The following is a 17,278-nucleotide window of genomic DNA, read 5'->3' on the forward strand; positions in this document are numbered from 1 at the left end:
ATAAATAATCACCTGGCTGCAACACAGTGTGCTAAATAGTAAAACATAATTTAATTAAGCTTCGAGGCAGGTAATTTACCTTGAGAAGTTTTAATAATCAAGGTACTCTAATCATTTGAGGAATCTTTACAGCCCTATGTGCAAGTAAAGTCATTGACGCAATCTGCAGCCATCGCACTGTTCAGGAACGATGAAAATGCTTTTCTGGTGTCAAACATGCAAAAGACCTTGTGAACATATTCACTGGAGTTGGTAATGATATTATCTACGATGAAATGAATTTATTATCAGATTGGGCTAAAATGCCACTCAGCCAGGAGGAAGCCATTAATCTCAAAGAAAAAAAAAAAGACAAGCATTCAGGAACAGAACTGTTTGCTATAATGTTCACCAAAACTTCTAGAGGGAAACAGGGAAACCAAAGAGGTTCCAAAGTGGCCTAATGACAACAAAGTTTTAGTGGCCCTCAGAAAGCTCGAATCCCAACCAGATAGAAAATCTTGTGAGCAGAGCTGAAAACGTCTGTGTGAGCAAAGTGGCTTACAATTCTGACCAACACGAGTTCTGACAGGAGGAATGGGCCACAGTCCCAGAAAACTCTCGTGAGAAGTTTGTTGGAGAAAACCAAACCCGGTTGACCAACGCCATACAGCGTAAAAGAGATTTCTACCAACTTCAAGGAAAATTTTTGTAAACTGTTGAATTTAAGAAAACTAAAAGCTAAATCTAAAAATGCAAACGGCAATAATTGTGCTAATCCAAAAGCAGGAAACATTCAAACTGATTTAAAGTCCAGCAGGGAGGGAAAAAATATGCAGAGCACAAAAACATCTGGTCTCCATTGTATTTCTGAACATATTAAAATCCTGATAAAACTCCAAGAACTGTGAGAGGCACTGTGTGTGAAAGCGGTGAGGTTCACCCATCGGTCAGTGAGAAACCGTAATAATAACCTACGACATCTAAAAGCTGCTCTAAGCTTCTATAACAGATGTTAGCTCTCAGTGGGTCCAACACTGTGAGGTTTCTAGTCTTCATAAAAAATGTACCTAAATAAATAAATATCCCCCTGGTTGCCCTACTTCCATGACTTGGTGTGGCTAAAAATGACTGGCTCCCACAGAGGGGGGGGGACACGTTCCTGCTGCAGAAGGAGAACAGGAGAAAGGTTCACTCTCTCATGACGCGCTTCCCTCAACCATCAGCTGCAAGGCAGGAAACCGCCATCCTAAATACGCCTACCATCAATGGGCACAGTGAGACCACATCCCACACCAACTGAGGAGCAACATGTGAAGCGGGTCCGACTCCTGAGACCGAGCCAGCCGTCACAGTAAATGACATAATCACTCCCTTTAGCAAACACAAACCAGCGTACACCTTCTCCCCCGGCCCACCGCCAGAAACTCTGCTTTCCAAACCAGCGCTGAAACTCCGCAATGTATTAGGGCTGAATCGATTAATCACTAGTATTTGATTATTGAAATAATCATAAACTAATTTAGTAATTGGTTAATTGTTAACTGGATTATGAAGACAATAAAGATATGCAAATAAGTAATTAGCCCAAACTGTACATGGCGCTGTCTTCTTTGTTACATATTATGGTTGAAACAATTAATCTGATTAATTGTCATTAATTGATTATTGAAATAATCGCCAACTCATTCAATTTGATTCAGTAATAGATTAATCATTGACTGGAGCATAAAAGTAAAAATAAAAAAAAGAAAATATATCAGAGAAGTAATTAAGCCCAGACTGTACATAGTCTGGGCTTAATTGATTATTGAAATGATCGTCTACTAATTCAGTAATCGATTAATCATTAACTGGAATATAAAGACTAAAAATAATATATTCAGAGCAGTAACTAAGCTCAAATTGTGCAAAAATAAATATACATTTAAGATTAAAATTCCTTTGTCTGTAGATGTGTTTTAGCCAAAACGCCTCAAGTGGCATAGTTTTAGCTTCACCCAGTTCAGATTTACTGAAGGAATGTTATGTTGTTACATTTCAGGCAATAAATGTCAATTTTCTTGTTTTAAAAAGGGAATTGAATTATATCTTTTATAAAAAATTTGCAGAATGTGCCATTTTTTAATTCGATTAATCGATTAATCGTCAGAATAATTGCTAGATTAATCAATCAAATTTTATTTGTATAGCACATTTCAGCAGCAAGGCATTTGAAGCTGCTTTACATAATTAAAGAAAAAAAAAAGAACAGCATGTGACATTGAGTAAACAGTAAGAAAGAGAATTACTAAAATAATAGTTAGTTGCAGCCCTGCTGTGCATCAGTCCTCACGTTCAGCGTGAAACAGCAGCAGACAGAAAACCCTGCCAGACCTCTGGAGTTGGAAGGGTTGCATTTATCCACATCCACACCTAAACATGCTTAGCATGATGTGTTTTATATGTCATGGAAAAATATTACATCTCCTTAAATAGCTCCCAAGTGGGCACAAATCCAATACTGCCCGCTTTTTTCCGCTCTTTCCTGGCAGAGCGGTAAGAGGAGGGAGTAGCAGACAGAAACTTGGAACATGTGTACATGATGTCATATAATGACTATCTAACAGCCCCGGCTATAGGGAGTGGAGAGGAGGCAGGTGGAGGAGTGCTGACAGAGCTCTGCCGAGATTAGGTCAGGTACCTTTCCCTCGAGGAGCTGCCGGGAGGTAACCTCAGGAGACCGATCCGTCTCTGCTGCCCAGGTCGGCTCCGTGTTCTTCTGTTTACCCTGGCTAATCGCTACGGCTACAGGGTCCTGCATTCCTCTCAGTGGCTTTAAATAACCGCTGCGTGGCCCCCCCACTCGCCCCACATGCTACGCAAATGGGAGGAGAGCGTTAAAGATGGCAAAGAAGGTTGTTTGTTTGAGTAGGGCTCAGCGTGCTGCTCTTAAGAACACTGTTCTCCTGTGACGATGGAAAAAAAAAAAAGCCTCTAATTGCTGCTTTGTTTTCCAAATGTAATTTACGGTGATGGGTGTTTTTTTATCTTTTTTTTTTATAGGTCACGCTGCAAAACTGTTGACTTGCAGAAGTTTGATTTTATGGGAAATTCTGACTGAGATTGCACTGATTTGAAAAGTACTCTAACGTTTCAACTGTTTCACATTTTGTCTGATTGCAGCAAAAGAATGTTAATACACTTCACTGGGATGTAATAGATAATTGTGAAGTTACAGGAAGGTGGTACAAATGAAAACCTGAAAAGTGTGGCATGCATTTATATCAGCGTTTTCCCAGGTGCCAACGAGACCACCTACCCCCCACCCTCAAGAAGACCGCAGGCAGTCATTATAGGTGCTCACAGTTAGTCATTAATTTTATTAGCCTAAATAGCAGCAGATCACGTTGTGAGCCATTTCTGTTTCAACGTGGGTGCTCCTCTGCTTTCCGCTCTCTCTCAAGCTAGGCTTAGTGATGCATTGCCTCGCTCGGCTCAACGTGAACTTTTAAAAGCGAGACTATAACTCAGCTTTTACGCTCCTGCGACCAGCAGCAGGAGGCACGCTCCTCCTTAACCATATGGCTAAAGTACCAGAATATAAAGTAGCCCGTGCTTAACTGACATGCCCCTAAAATCCAGTCATCACTAAATACAGGTTTTGAGCTGAACTGGGGAAATACTCCTCTTGGGTTTTCCCAGATGAAACAGGAAAATAAATATAGAAAGGAAGAGAAATATAAAAGTACAGAACAAAGAAGCTCTCCCTCCGGGGTGTTATGTTGAATGTGTTGTGGGATGATGTGATGTTGGTAATGTGCAGAGTTAAGTTTTCCACCACACACACATTTTGGAATCTGTTAAAAATATGCCAAATAACCCAAAGGGTTCAGCTTTGGCCAGATCAAATTATTCATCTTTATCGGGTTTCCAACATGGCTAAGCTACAAAATTAATTCCCAAGGCTTCCTTTCTAATAAGGGTGGGCATTTATTCCATCGTTTATCATTTATTGTGATAAATTTCTTGTTATGATAAGAATTTTGATTCACAATAAATTCCAAGTAACGTCGTTTAAACTCCCCAGAACTGTCCATATTGTTGTTAGTTTCACCGTTTTCTCCACTCCATAAATATTTGAATGTAACACACTCTCTAGGAGCCTGGTCGTGGCTCATACATGGCGGTGTTTACAGAAGCTTGAAACAGCTAGCTCAGAAACCGACCCGTACTTCCTCCCTCCCGACGTGTTGATCAAATTACCGACATCGCCTGAATTCACGTCACATGATTTATGCCACTATGTCATAAACAGCGCCTCTCCTTAAACCGGAGCAGCATTAAAAACGTACAAAAGACGAGAGGCTAACCAGTTTTTTTCGTACGTGCTAGGTTACATGATGGCAGGACCCTATTTCCATGGTTACTGATGGGTAGATGCCTACCTTTGACATAATGCAGTACTTGATATCTTTCTAATCTTACTTATAAAGTATATGAACGTTAATGACTAATCATTGTCATGGCAACGAATTCTCCCACCTGAGCTGTGGATTTCGGCAGCTCCTCTCAAGTCACCACAGGCCTCTTGGCTGCCTCTCTGATTGAAACCCTCCTTGCCTCAACTGTCAGTTTTAGGGGATGATTTACTGTAACTTTTTAAATAAAACTTAATTTTCAGTTGTAGCTGAAAGAAAAAAATGTAATGGACATGACCCATTGTGACTTTGCGTGTGTGTGTGTGTGTGTGTGTGGCTCTGCTTTAATCCAGCTTGTAGAGTGGTGAAAGATTTATTGGAGCAGAAGACCTTAAATAACCCCATGTGTTACTTTCTCTACAAGCATAAATAGACGGGGAGAGGTGACAGAATGTGGCTCCATGAATATTAAAACTCAGCCTTGATGAGAGCTTCATGGTTTAGGCAAAGCACCCCACAAACACACGCACACACACCACCAGCTAAGGTAAGAAGCTTTCTTGATCTTTAAGCTACAAATGAATGCCTACGTGTGCGTTTGAGACGTCGAGAGCGTGGGAGCCGTGTCCAGCTTCGACTGAGAGTTCATTCCGACCTGTGGCACGCTTGCCAGCTTCAGGCCGCCTTCTCAACAGTTTGGCACGAGAGAAAGAGGAGTGCGTGGGGGAAGAGCAGAGGGCTCTGAAAGGTAAAATAAACTCGCCTCCCTGCACTGAGAGAAAGCAGACCATGCCCTATTTACTGTATTTAACTGACTGCTCTTCATTCTCCAGCTCCCACAGACCTCTGACCCGAGCCGAGGAGAAACCAAAACAAACCACAAGGCTACTACTGTCACTTTGCTCTAAATACAAAACCACATGGGAAAGCCCAGAAATAGCTGCCTGCCATGATGCCCGACTTAAAGGGACGACAAGCCCAGATCGGGACACGATGAGAGCACTTCCTGTGCAACGCGGGGCCTCCGAGCCCGGAATAAGACGGGAATCCAGAGCAGCTCGGACATCCAGAACCCGGGGAAAAGGTGGGATACTGCTGAGACGAACAGGAGAGCGAGGGGCGTACAGGGTGGTTTGTTTGAGCCAACAGCTGCTGTCAGTGAAGCTGATGTATGAGATGCCTCTGTAAGACTGACCAAGAGAAAAAAATATATTGGATTTGTTGATGGAAAGCACTTTTTTTATTATTATTATTATGCGCACCGGTTTTATGTCTGTACATAGATCATTTCAGGATAGCTTTAAAACAAACCAAAATTAGACACGCACACTTAAAAACTTGGAAGTGAAATATACTTTCTGTGCAGGGGAAGGGTTCTAGTTTGCAGGAAATTATACTTGATCCTGCACATATTTATAACAAAATATATTTTAAAAAATGACATGCTGGTTCAATCCACAGCTCTACAAGAGAAAATATGATGCAAACGATGTCAAACAAATTGATATAAAACACTTACCCTTTACAGGGTAATGTCAACAAATGCTCACTTTGGATTTTTCACATCAGTCCTTTTTTGTTGTTTGTTTTTTATTAATATATATAATTACATCATAAAAGACAGAAATTCAACTGCAGTTAATCAGAAAAGGGTCCAGATACCAGGTGAAGTGAGATCCAAGGTTCTCCTGTTCCCATGTTCAGAAAGATGTCATTCCTGCATTAGTTTGGTGATGTATTCAGTAAAATACAGATTCATATATACCATAACTACTAAATAGAAGAAAAATTAATTCCACAATCCCCTCCGATTGCCAAACCTCAGAAAAGAAAGATAATATTTCCTTGAATTGTCTCATTGAACATAAGTAAAAGTAGGAGTTCCCCTTCTCAAAACACAGGGCATCGCCTGCCCAGCAACATGCATAGAGGAGGTAGGTACGTAAAACTGTTTTAAATGGCACCTTTCAAGACACAAAAATCCCTAAACGCTCCACAATAAAATAATGCAATAGCCCAACAGGAAACGATGCATGAAAACGAGAAATAAATGAAAGGCTCATATCAAAACCCACAGCTGCTTATGTTACTATTATATTACTGTTTGTTGATTGTTTGGCTTTAAAACTGAAAGTTCAAGTGATTTTTTTTATTAACTACACAGCTTATAATAGCACTAATGTAAATGTCACTGGAATGCAACCAGATGCCGTTTCTCTTTTTTCCAGATGTTTTTGTATCCATGTGACCGATGCTGAGCGAGGCTTCAAATATTACTTATTTGGAGAAGGCATGCACTCTTCACAGTCGATCCCGCTACTCCCCTCTACTTTGTGGAAAACCTAAGCTCTTTTTCTTTCTCTTGCATTTTAATTATTTTTTCATGTATTTGTTTGCTTTCTGCTCAATAAAGTCTTGGAATCAAATTGTGCTTAGTTTAGGAATAAATCCTAATTTGTATGAAAAATTGCTCATTTTATTACCTTGTATGATCCTGTCAAAGTTTGTTGATTTACAGCAACTCGTGATTCTTTTCACAGACGAACACAGAGTGTTTCTTGCAACATCTCACTCTGGAGACAATGTTTTTTTTTTTAATTGTACGGAGAAAAACATGGACTTTGGATGATAACAGATCAGTCACTAAGTCACATACAGTATTTAACCTTAAAAAAATCTCTAACATTCACAGGTTGAAGCTGTAAATCTGATCTTTTTCAAGTCCCTCTCAGTTATTTTTTTAAAAATTCAGTGCATTCCTGACTGGAAGCTGTAACCTCTGCCAACACCGATATGTCCTGCAGCTGTTCAAACCACAACCCGAGTTTGCTGTCCTGTTGTTTTCAACCGCATTCTTATGCTGGCATCTTCTATGTTTTAAAAAAAGTGAAACTCCTGGTGCATAAAGGAGCACAGACAGGCAAACATGCATCTCAGATCGAATGCAGAAAACGCAGATCTGAAATGCACGAATATGGAAAAGTCTGCATTGTTCTTGCTGTAGCAATGGCCGTTTTGACACAGGAGGGAGAAATTTCCACCACATTCCAGCGCCAAAGTCAAGCTCTCCATCCATCTCTTCACCAAACCCAGCGGGGAACTTTTCAGATACTTTGACTGGGAAAACGTCGGAGACTGTGTGATGGGACCGTGGTCCAGAGGCGCTGTGAGGTATTCCAGGAATCCGATATGCCTCTTTTTATTTATTGGACACAGAAGCTCCAGAACGTGATGCATCACATGGAAACTGGGGCAGAAGAGGGAAAACCGAACCCCAAGCCAACTTTCTGACTCTGAACGGCATCGGAGAGGAAGAACGGCATCATGGCGCTGCGAGCAGGAGTCAGCGGACTTCAATAGCACCGCAGTCATAAAGTATATCATATTTATGCTGCTGCTGCCAGCACCCGTTTCTCTTCTCCCTAAAAATTCCAACACAAACCTGCATGGATTGAAAAAGCACAGGCGGAGTTGACACGAGCAGCTGTTAAATCATGCTGCTGAAAGAGAAGCACGCTTTTATCTGTTGAACAAGAGCTAGCAATGCAGCTTATTTGGGGAAATATCTTATTTTATTTTATTATTTTATTTTCTGACTGTCTGCAGGGATTCTTTCCTCGATTGAAGTTCTACTTTGAACAAGAGACTGGGAGGCTGAATGCGGTTCTTTGGGTGTGAGATCGATGGAGACTCCAAGGCACCACCACCTCTGATCTGATACACCAAAAAATAAAATAAAGGGGCTCCACCTATGTCAACCAGAGTCAGGGGGAAGGAGAAAATATAGATCTGAAGAGCACATTATGTTCCATGTAATGAGCCTCACTAATTAAAGTGCAACATGGGAATATCTTACAGCGTTTAAGTACAGGGTAAAGCCCACCACACCTGGTCTTAGTCTCTTGCTAAGTCAAAGAGATTGAGTTAAGTAACTTGAGTTGATTGAAGGAATTAGTTTAATCACAATAATGAATGTTTGTTTTTAAGGAGGTTCGCCGTCCTGTGAAACACCCCAATGCTTATTTCCGTCATGCTTCTTTTCTTTTTTTGTCATGTTTAAATGTTTCAGATCGCCAAACTCATTTCCACAGCAGACAAACGTAACCTGAGCGAATACAGAAATCCATTAGCCTCAAATGCAAATGCATGCGAGACATTCTTGGCCAGCCTTGTTCTAATTTTACTCTCATGACTCATGTGCAATAAAGTTGAGCTATTTGCAATTTTTTTTTTTTTTTTTAGACGGTCTGACTTTGAAATAAAATGTGCTGGGATGTCAATTTCTCTGAAGACTGGCAACTCTTCTAAATGTTTTCCACTTCTGAAGAATGTTTCTCCTCTGGAGAATTTAAATAGTTTGGCAAGGACCTCATAACCTGTCTCATGTTGACAGGCAGCAACAATTAATTATTCAGTGTCATTGCTGTTGTCTTTCCCTCTTGGCATTGTGCTAACAAACCCCTGCAGTGGTCATACATTGATAATCATTTAATCTATTTTTATTTTATTTCATTTAACCTTTATTTGGATAAAAACCCATTGAGATTAAACGCCTATTTTTTCAAAGGAGTCGTATCGAAACATTTTTGCGTCACTTAATTTGATAAACAGTAACATTATTAAACTTGTTTTGCATTTTTGTACACTCAAAGGTATAGTTTGAAATAATATTGAAATGGTAAAGGGAGTATTGTATTTTCCCTTTGATGGTATTTGGTACCTTTGCTTACTTACAATTAGTTAATTGGCTTATTTTAGCATTTTCTGTTACAGCTGTGTTTCCTGCATTTAATCCTCCTTGTGTCACATCTGAGTGCATGAAAAGTCATCTATAAATAAAACTGACTGATTTGTTGTGAGGACACGTTCAGGACAATGTGGATATCTGAAGTCATGTCATTTAGCATATTGGATGCTCTCCTATGATTCTGCCTCTCTAATACATGTTTTAGTTGCGACCCTGACCATATTCATTTTTTGTTTATCAAGACTTTTTGTCATGAACAATTATAAAATTGGGAGATGGAAGGAAAATTATAGAGGTCTGAAATTAGAAAATTGCTGCCAAGATTAAAAAAAAAAAAAGTAAATCCTAATATATATGTTAAACAATTTCATTGTTTTTGTTGTGACACCAAGTGATTATGTTCTGTGTTTTGTATGTATCCATTTGGATGTATACCTTCTTGTTTGTTTGGTTATTTTATTTTAATTGCTGTTATTTGTTCCATTAATCAGCTAATTGTTTTGTAGATCTAAACCTGTCAGTCGGTAATGTTTGCTGTATCGACACTAATTGGTGAATAAAAAATAAAAATAAAGTCTGAAAACTGTGTGGTTAATTTGCATTCAGCACACCTGAGTCTATGCATTTTAGAACCATATTTCAGGCCAAAAACCTGCAAGTTTTTTGGCTCATATGTAGCATTTGATAGTAGAGGCTGAAGTTTTCATCAAAGCAAAATATCTCAGCCTCAGTTAGAGGCTGAGATATTGGAGAATATCTGAACATGTTTTTGTTTCATGTCTTGGGACAGTTTTTTAATTGAATGTTGGTCTGTACTTTGACTGGACCAATCCAACACATAAATATTTTTGTTTTTCGCTCTGGCTGTATTTTTTGGTTTGTTGTCAACCTGGAAGGTTTTCCGCGTTTCTTGACGGTTTTCTTTCAGGGCAGTCCTGCATTTAGCTTCATGGATGTTTCTCGTCAACAAGCTCCCCTGATCCAGCAGAAGAAAAGTCTCCCACAGCATGACGCTGTGGGAGACATGTCCACAGTGTCATAGTGGACATGCAGTGTCCACTATGACACTGCATGTCATAGTGGACATGCAGTGTTCAGAGTAAAGTTTGATTTTGGCTTCATCTGTATGCAAAAAACTTCAAACTGAATTTTTTAATGATTTTTTTTTCAACAATGGTTTTCTTCTTGCTACTTCGCCATAAAAGCCAGATTTGTGGATTAGTTGATAGTTCTTCAGCCAACAGATTTTCCCACCTGAGCTGTAGATCTCTGGTCTATTTCTGTGATTATTGCTCTTCTCACTCAGCCGGTCAGTTTACATGGACGGACATGTCCTAGTAGGTTTGTATCAAGCCACACTCTCAGTTTTTATATAATGAATTGAACAGCAACCCGGTGAGATCTCAAAAGCTGTGATATGAGCCAGCTTTAAACACCTCCACAACTTCGTCTCTGATCTGTCCGCGGTGTTCCCCCTTTTTCCCTCCAATTCCTTCACAGTTTACTGCATTTAGACACAGGTAGGTTTTATTTACTTATTCGATGACCTCTAAAGGGAATCGGTTGAACTGAATATTATTTAAATTGATCTGAATACAAGATGAAGAAGAAACACCTCTTAAAAACGCAGCATTTTCCTTCTGCTTTACAGTTCTGGACTACGTTCTGGTGGTCTGTCGTGTGAAGATAAAATGCCTTGTGGTTTGTGGCTGTCGACTGACAAGACCTAAAAGAAAAGCACATATACAATTTTGAAAACGCTCCACTTTTCCCACTCACTGCTACAGAAATAAAAATGCATAAAGCTTAACCCAAGTGTGTCTAACTGATTACCTGGTTTAGAAGTTATAGGTCTGTATAAACTACATCTATGTTTTGTTAGGTTACAGTTCTGGGTGCAGCCTTGCCATAATCCCATTAAACTCGGAGTGCCAGGGTAAATCATACTGCCCAATTAGGCTATTTTATGGAGTTCCATGGCTGTAATTAGCATTTTCACTGTCCATGGTATTTTTATAAGGTCTGCCTGGAAGCCACCGCAACCTTTAAAACTCGGAGGTCAGCCCGGAGGCCTATTCATATCTCCCTTCCCTCCAGAGGAAATAATACGGCATTGTTCCACTCACTCACCAACCCTGAAGCCCTGTCCGATGAGCGTGTCGGCGCCCTGGCCGTTCTCTGCGATCAGCGTGGTGTTGTTGCCCTGCTCGCACCTATCCTGGCACTGGCCCTTCAGGCAGATCCGCTTGCAGATGAGGGGCGCGATGACCACCTTGAAGCGCTCCCGTGCCGAGGCGCGCTCCGAGCACCACACCAGCCTGTGGACGCTCAGCCAGAGGACGAGCAGACGGGAGATCATCAAGCAGGGCATCCTGGCATCCTTCACTGCCCCGCGCAGAGATCCGAGGGCATGAAATCCGCTGGCTTCAGCTCCAGCTCAGAGGAATCCCGCTTTGTTATCCAGGGGAGAACTTTGACGTCTCATACGGTGGGACTCAGAGAAAAAAAAAACAGCAGGAGGAGAAGAAGAAGAAGTAGTAGAAGAAGCGCGTCCTGATTTCTGTTTTCTTCTTTAGGAAAGAGACAAAAGTTACTCCCTTCGCGTATCCAGGTGGTCCGCCTGCAAAACTGCCACGTTTGCCATCCTCGGAAGTTTCCCGTTGGTCCGAAAAAGTTTGCCGCGGCGTCTCCTCCTCGGTCTTCCCTTCCGTCTTTTCGCCGTGCTGTGTCGGAGAGTTGGAGAGGACTGGTGCGTATGAGAGTTTGGGAGAGAAAGAAGGGAGGAGACGGAGGAGAGGTGAAAGCGAGGGAGCCAATCCTATCTGGAGAAAGCTCGCTGCAGGCAGGCAGGCAGGCAGGCCAGGCGGCGCAGCAGCGCTTTCCTTGTTGGCTCTTCCTCCCAGGACCTCCTCCTCCTCCCCCTCCCTCGCAGACCCCCGCTCCGCAGATTACAGCTGCACATTTGTGTGTGTCACTCTGACTCACAAAAACTGTCGTCAGCCCCTGATTTATGACTTGATGCACCTTTCTGTCGAGGTTCATATATGTCTGGAAATATAGGAGCGCGACAGCAGATTCCCAGCTGGGATCCATGAAACATTGGAGGCTTTGCCCAGCACAGAAACACAGGACGTGTTGTACCAGTTCTCTACCGGATTTTACATGAATTTAAAATGAATATGAAATTGTAAACTGTCATTTAGTTGCTGGGCATCATCAGACTCTCATATGCTCTGGGATGACTGAACTTCAGATTTCCTGATCGACAAAGATGTTGTGACTTTAAAAGATAACCCGAAAGTCTGAGTGTTTGAAAGGGAAACATAGCAAGATAAGACAAATAAAGTTACATGTAAGACATTTAAGAATATGGCACATGGCTTATCCAAACCTGGAAACTGGAAACTACCTAAATATGTGTTTAATTTCAAAATGGGAATCTGACTTCACAAAAGGAATCGTGTTGTACTGAGGAAGAATGGAAACTTGAGATTTACATCATACATTGGGGTCATTTCAGGTTTTTGTCTTGCCCGTTCCTCACTACCACCACTGAAACCTCTCCATTTCCTCCTTTAGTCTGTTGAAGACATGCGGCCGCTTATATTTGCAGCTTTATATGCTGACAGGCACTTCATTGTAATACAGAGACAGATTATTGATGAGTAGTTGGACGGGATGGCCCTTTTTTATTGGCCAGTCATGATCAAGATTGTTCAACCTTGGGCCAACCACTCAGTTTGGTTCATCTGTGCGGCCTAGTGTTCATTGGGAGCTGAGAGTATTTTTTAAAGCCGGATAGGTGCGTTAGATCAGATCGTGGTGCTTGACAATCCAGTTGCTCTGGGAGATTGCCATGGCGATTCCTGTTTCTCCCGTTTGCTTTTCCTGTGTTGTTCAGTCTTAACTCTCATGATGTTTCGCTGCCACTGAGAAATCATCCTTGATGTTGGAGTGGAGAACATTGTGTTTGTTGTCCTGGCTGTGATTCTCCTGTGCGTCTCTTGAGGCAGCAGGCCAGAGCTCTGAGGAGTCTCTTGGCAGCCTGCAGAGCCTCTGGTTTGGACAGGTTGGAGTATTTCTTCACTGGTGTATGGTTTCTCCACGTTGCCTTGATCTTAGCTTCCAGTATTCACTGTAATGGGAGACACTGATACTTGCAGCTGTTGTTGTACTTTGTCTTGCAATCAGTTATCACAAGAATCACTGTGATAACTGTGTGCAATCCAGCTACTCACAAGAAGATCTTCAAAAGTCTCCAAGGTTTCCAACTAAGTCATGATCTCAGCATTTTTGCTTCTCACTGGAGTTTGGTACCCATTTCCCGCATTATGGGGATATTGGTATGCTCTGACTTTTGCACCTGGCTCACTCTTACCTTTGTTGTACTTCATCAGTCTTTAGTTGTGATAGTAACCTGTCTCAACTAAAAACATTAGATGGGCTACAGTTCATAGAAGCTTGTCAGTAAAAGACTGGGAAATTGTCGCTTGGCTGGAGTGGCGTATCGATTTCAGCTACAACATTTACATCTGTGGTGCCCGAAGTCGGTCCTGGAGGGCCGACATCCTGCAGGTTTTAGTTCTCACCCTGGTTTAGCGCACCTGGATCAAATGATGACTCATTAGAGGCCTAAGGAGAACACTGACATGCTGAAAAGGTTGTCAGTACCACCAGGGAGAGAACTAAAACATGCAGGATGCCGGCCCCCCAGGACCGACTTTGGGCACCACTGATCTAGATGGTAGGGCCAGATTTTCTCCTAAACAATTATGAATCCATCCTGACTTGCTTCAAAAGTCCAAACTAGAGATGGCTGCATAATAGTGAAAGGAATATTTCAATCAATCAAATCATTTTAGAAAATAATAAATCAGATTTCTGATTACTTTCTTGCAGTAGTGTCTTTCTTTTTTTTTTATCGACACTCTTCCAAAATGAGCAGATCGGTGGAGAGCACTATTAACAGCTGTTCTGTCAACAGAGCTTATAAATCCCTACAGCTCCTCCAGAGTCACTATGAGCCTCAAACGCTACAATTTGGGTGGATGGCCATGTCTAGCGAGTTTGCATTTGTGCCACCCGCTTTCCATTTTCCGATCGATTAACTTAAATCTGGTGTTTTTACTCTGCTCTGTTTTGTCATAAAATTAATAAGAGGATCAATGAATAACATAGAGATTATGAAACCTACTCAATGCAACAAGTACAAGCATCTGCAGTTCTGCCAGAGCTGCCAGCTGAGATATTTCCAAAGCTGCTGCAAATTACAGTGTAACACCATGAGTCCACACAACTAAATAACAGCCAAGCCTGCAGGGATGCACTCTCAATGAAACAGACTGTAATTGTGACACCGTACTGCCATCAGAGCCAAACTCATCTGAGAGACACACTCGGCCGTGTTTCTCGGCTGGCATGCTGATCGATAATAAAAAAGCTAAGAACACACCAATCTCAGGACTGCAGGTGCCTCGGGCAAACAAAGGGACACAAAAGAAAAACAAGTGAGTCACTTCCGCTTTTAAAAAGTGAGAGTGTTTACTTTCAGTCGCCGAGGAAATGACTGCATGGGTCTGCAGAGAGTTCACAGGCTGCGCTCACATTTCTCTGCCGAGTTGCTCGCCGTAGAAGCGTCACTGGCTGCCAAGATATACACACACATACACATGCACACACACACACCAACACGCAGAGTGTAAACACATTGTGGGTCAGTCAGGAGCCAATCCTTGAACATTTGTTGGTACAATTTAATTATTTCCATCCCTTAAAACAAAGACTTAAAGGGTACTAAATGCACCACAAGATAATGAGAGAAACAGAAAAGCCAAACGATCGTTCTGCAGAACCAGATGGTATTGCAGCTTGAGGTAACTGAAGATGAAGCACCAGCTGAACCTTTTGGACATATTGAAGGTTTTACATGGCAACCTGAAACACAGAATATGTGCAAACACGTGTCCTGCTGCTAATAGTAGTTCATTTATGCATTGAAATAAAAAAAGTAGCCAACTTATCAAGGTCAATGTCTAGTTTAAGTGAAAAAACAAGATCTTTTTAAACATCCTCTGAGATTTAGCAGATAACTTCCTAAAAGGAAAGGACAAATTGATAGGATGCCTCCTATTTTAAATGCAAAAGGAGGTGGAAGTATTATATAAAATTTACTTTTTTGAGCTTTATTTTGTGTTATAATGTTAATATCATAACCAGAGTGTTGCTATTACTTTTAGATGCATGTTTGAGGAATCCTTGAATCAGATCACTCCTCCTCTGTGGCTTTCCCAACTCAGCTCCTTCAGACTAGCAGCAGCAGCAATTAACAAGCACACTGCGTATCTGCTGAGCTCATTATACAAAGTACTTCTCAATCAAACGCTACTAATAACTGTAGTTCGCAGCATAACTAGAAGCATTATTGTAATGATGAGCTGAAAGCAAAATGTAGGTAATTTTATTTATGTTGCTCATGTTCAGCAGCAAGGCAATTCAAAGTGCTATACATGAATTAAAAGGAAACAAGTTTGGTCTTTTGCTCAAACCAAAGGAAAGAGCAAAAGAAGAAAAATAATCTAATCATGTTGATAAACTAGATACTCCTGTTCAGGGTTGCTGGATGAGTATAAGTAACTCTAATTCCTTTTCTGGGTTGCTAAATAATTTGGGCCTGCCTCCCATGTAATGCATGGCAGGCACCTATTGTTCTACACCCAATAGAATGTCTCTTTATTCTTCATATTATTTATTATTCTTCCATCACCGTTAATGCGGCTCATACAGCTACCAAAAAAGTGGTATAAAAACGTGCGGCTCGATGCCGAGAAGGGAGCTGTTACTGTTATTGGGGATATTGGGGATTTTCTTACTTATTTGCCTTGTTTAGTACACTGAATGGAGTAAGTCAATGATAGAGAACATGCTAGTGATGCCCCACATGCTACTGATAGTCTTCATGCTAACATTAGCATTTTGGCTAATTTTAGCTTATCCATTAATTTTAACATACTGAATGGTACAGGTACAGCTTAGTCTACATGCTTCTGACTCAGGTTATTGACTACATTGCAGCTTTCTTTAGCATTAATGCTAATTTTTAGCATCAGAATGCTTGATTACAAACTGACGGGCACACTTTGGCAGGCCCCGGTTAAATTTCTTCAGGAATTTTCTAGTTATAAGTAATTATTCTCTGGACTTTCTCAATATGTTCTAAATTTGTAAACATAACGAGTACCGGTACTCTGCTGTTTCTAAGTGATAATAAGAATAAATGTTCCTGTTCTGGAAGAATTTTTTTTCTGGATTTTAAGTTTGCGGCCGCAACAATAGGAGTCTCTCTGCATAACAATCCATAAACTAATCTAAAAAATATAATATTGGTCCAAATAGTGAGTACTCCACAATTTCTAAAATTACTAATAATCTAGAGTAATCTAAATAGTATAGTATTAGTCAAAATGAAGAGTCTCTGAATTCTAAGTTTGTTCTAATGTCAGGAATAAGAGCTTCTTAAAGAGACAGAAGCCCAATTTCAAGGCATCAAATTACAAAGTCAAATTTGGTTCATGTTATGTTTGACATATGTAGCATTTTTATAACAACTGAAAGTAACACAGTTAATTGATTGCATTATAAAATGGCACTGTGTGCCTGGAAAATACATAGTTTTAAAATGGACTGGTCCTAATTTTTGTAATAAAGTTTATTTATTTCTTGCACTTTTAAATAACTGCATTTACAATACTTTATTTTTGTTTCATTGTCGTGATTAATGACAATGGCAATTGTTTAAATGTTAATTTACTGTGTATAAAATGTGTACTATTAAGACTGACAATTAATAAGGATATTCTATCCTTAAATCTAATGTTATTTTCTTGTACTTAGTGGCCTATCAGTTTGTCTTTGTGACACACGTTAGACTGCTTTAGTTTCATTTTAGTGTTGAGAGTTCACCGTCTTCTAAATCGTAAACTTGCAGGAATCTTATGGTCCTTTGGCTCCACCACAAGGAGAAACTTGTTCTTTCAAGAAAAACAACTTCAATTTAACAGGTCATGAATTGAATCAGATTCACTTACTTACACTCCTACTGGTTAGAGGCTAATAAACGCAGGTTAGAATGATTGCACAATCTAAAACAAGTCAT

The 17,278-nt window shown here is 40.6% G+C and overlaps 1 protein-coding gene across 4 annotated transcripts in view; it reads right to left on the reverse strand.

Annotated features, from left to right (window-relative positions):
• The window catches only part of ltbp3 (latent transforming growth factor beta binding protein 3), a 45,603-nt gene extending 33,608 nt beyond the window's left edge, over positions 1-11,995 (reverse strand). For 2 of the 4 annotated variants that reach the window (XM_014985087.2, XM_014985089.2), the window contains exon 1: positions 11,257-11,995. In XM_014985087.2, coding sequence (XP_014840573.2) covers positions 11,257-11,497 — 241 coding nt within the window. In that variant the 5' untranslated portion in view covers positions 11,498-11,995. The remainder of the gene's footprint in view (positions 1-11,256) is intronic. The other 2 variants (XM_014985086.2, XM_014985085.2) reach the window with 1 other exon arrangement.
• Between the last annotated feature and the right edge of the window lie 5,283 nt (positions 11,996-17,278).

The sequence above is a fragment of the Poecilia mexicana genome, unplaced genomic scaffold, assembly GCF_051168715.1.
Source record: "Poecilia mexicana isolate PSO_F unplaced genomic scaffold, ASM5116871v1 scaffold_14, whole genome shotgun sequence".
In the NCBI taxonomy this organism is placed as follows: Eukaryota; Metazoa; Chordata; class Actinopteri; order Cyprinodontiformes; family Poeciliidae; genus Poecilia; species Poecilia mexicana.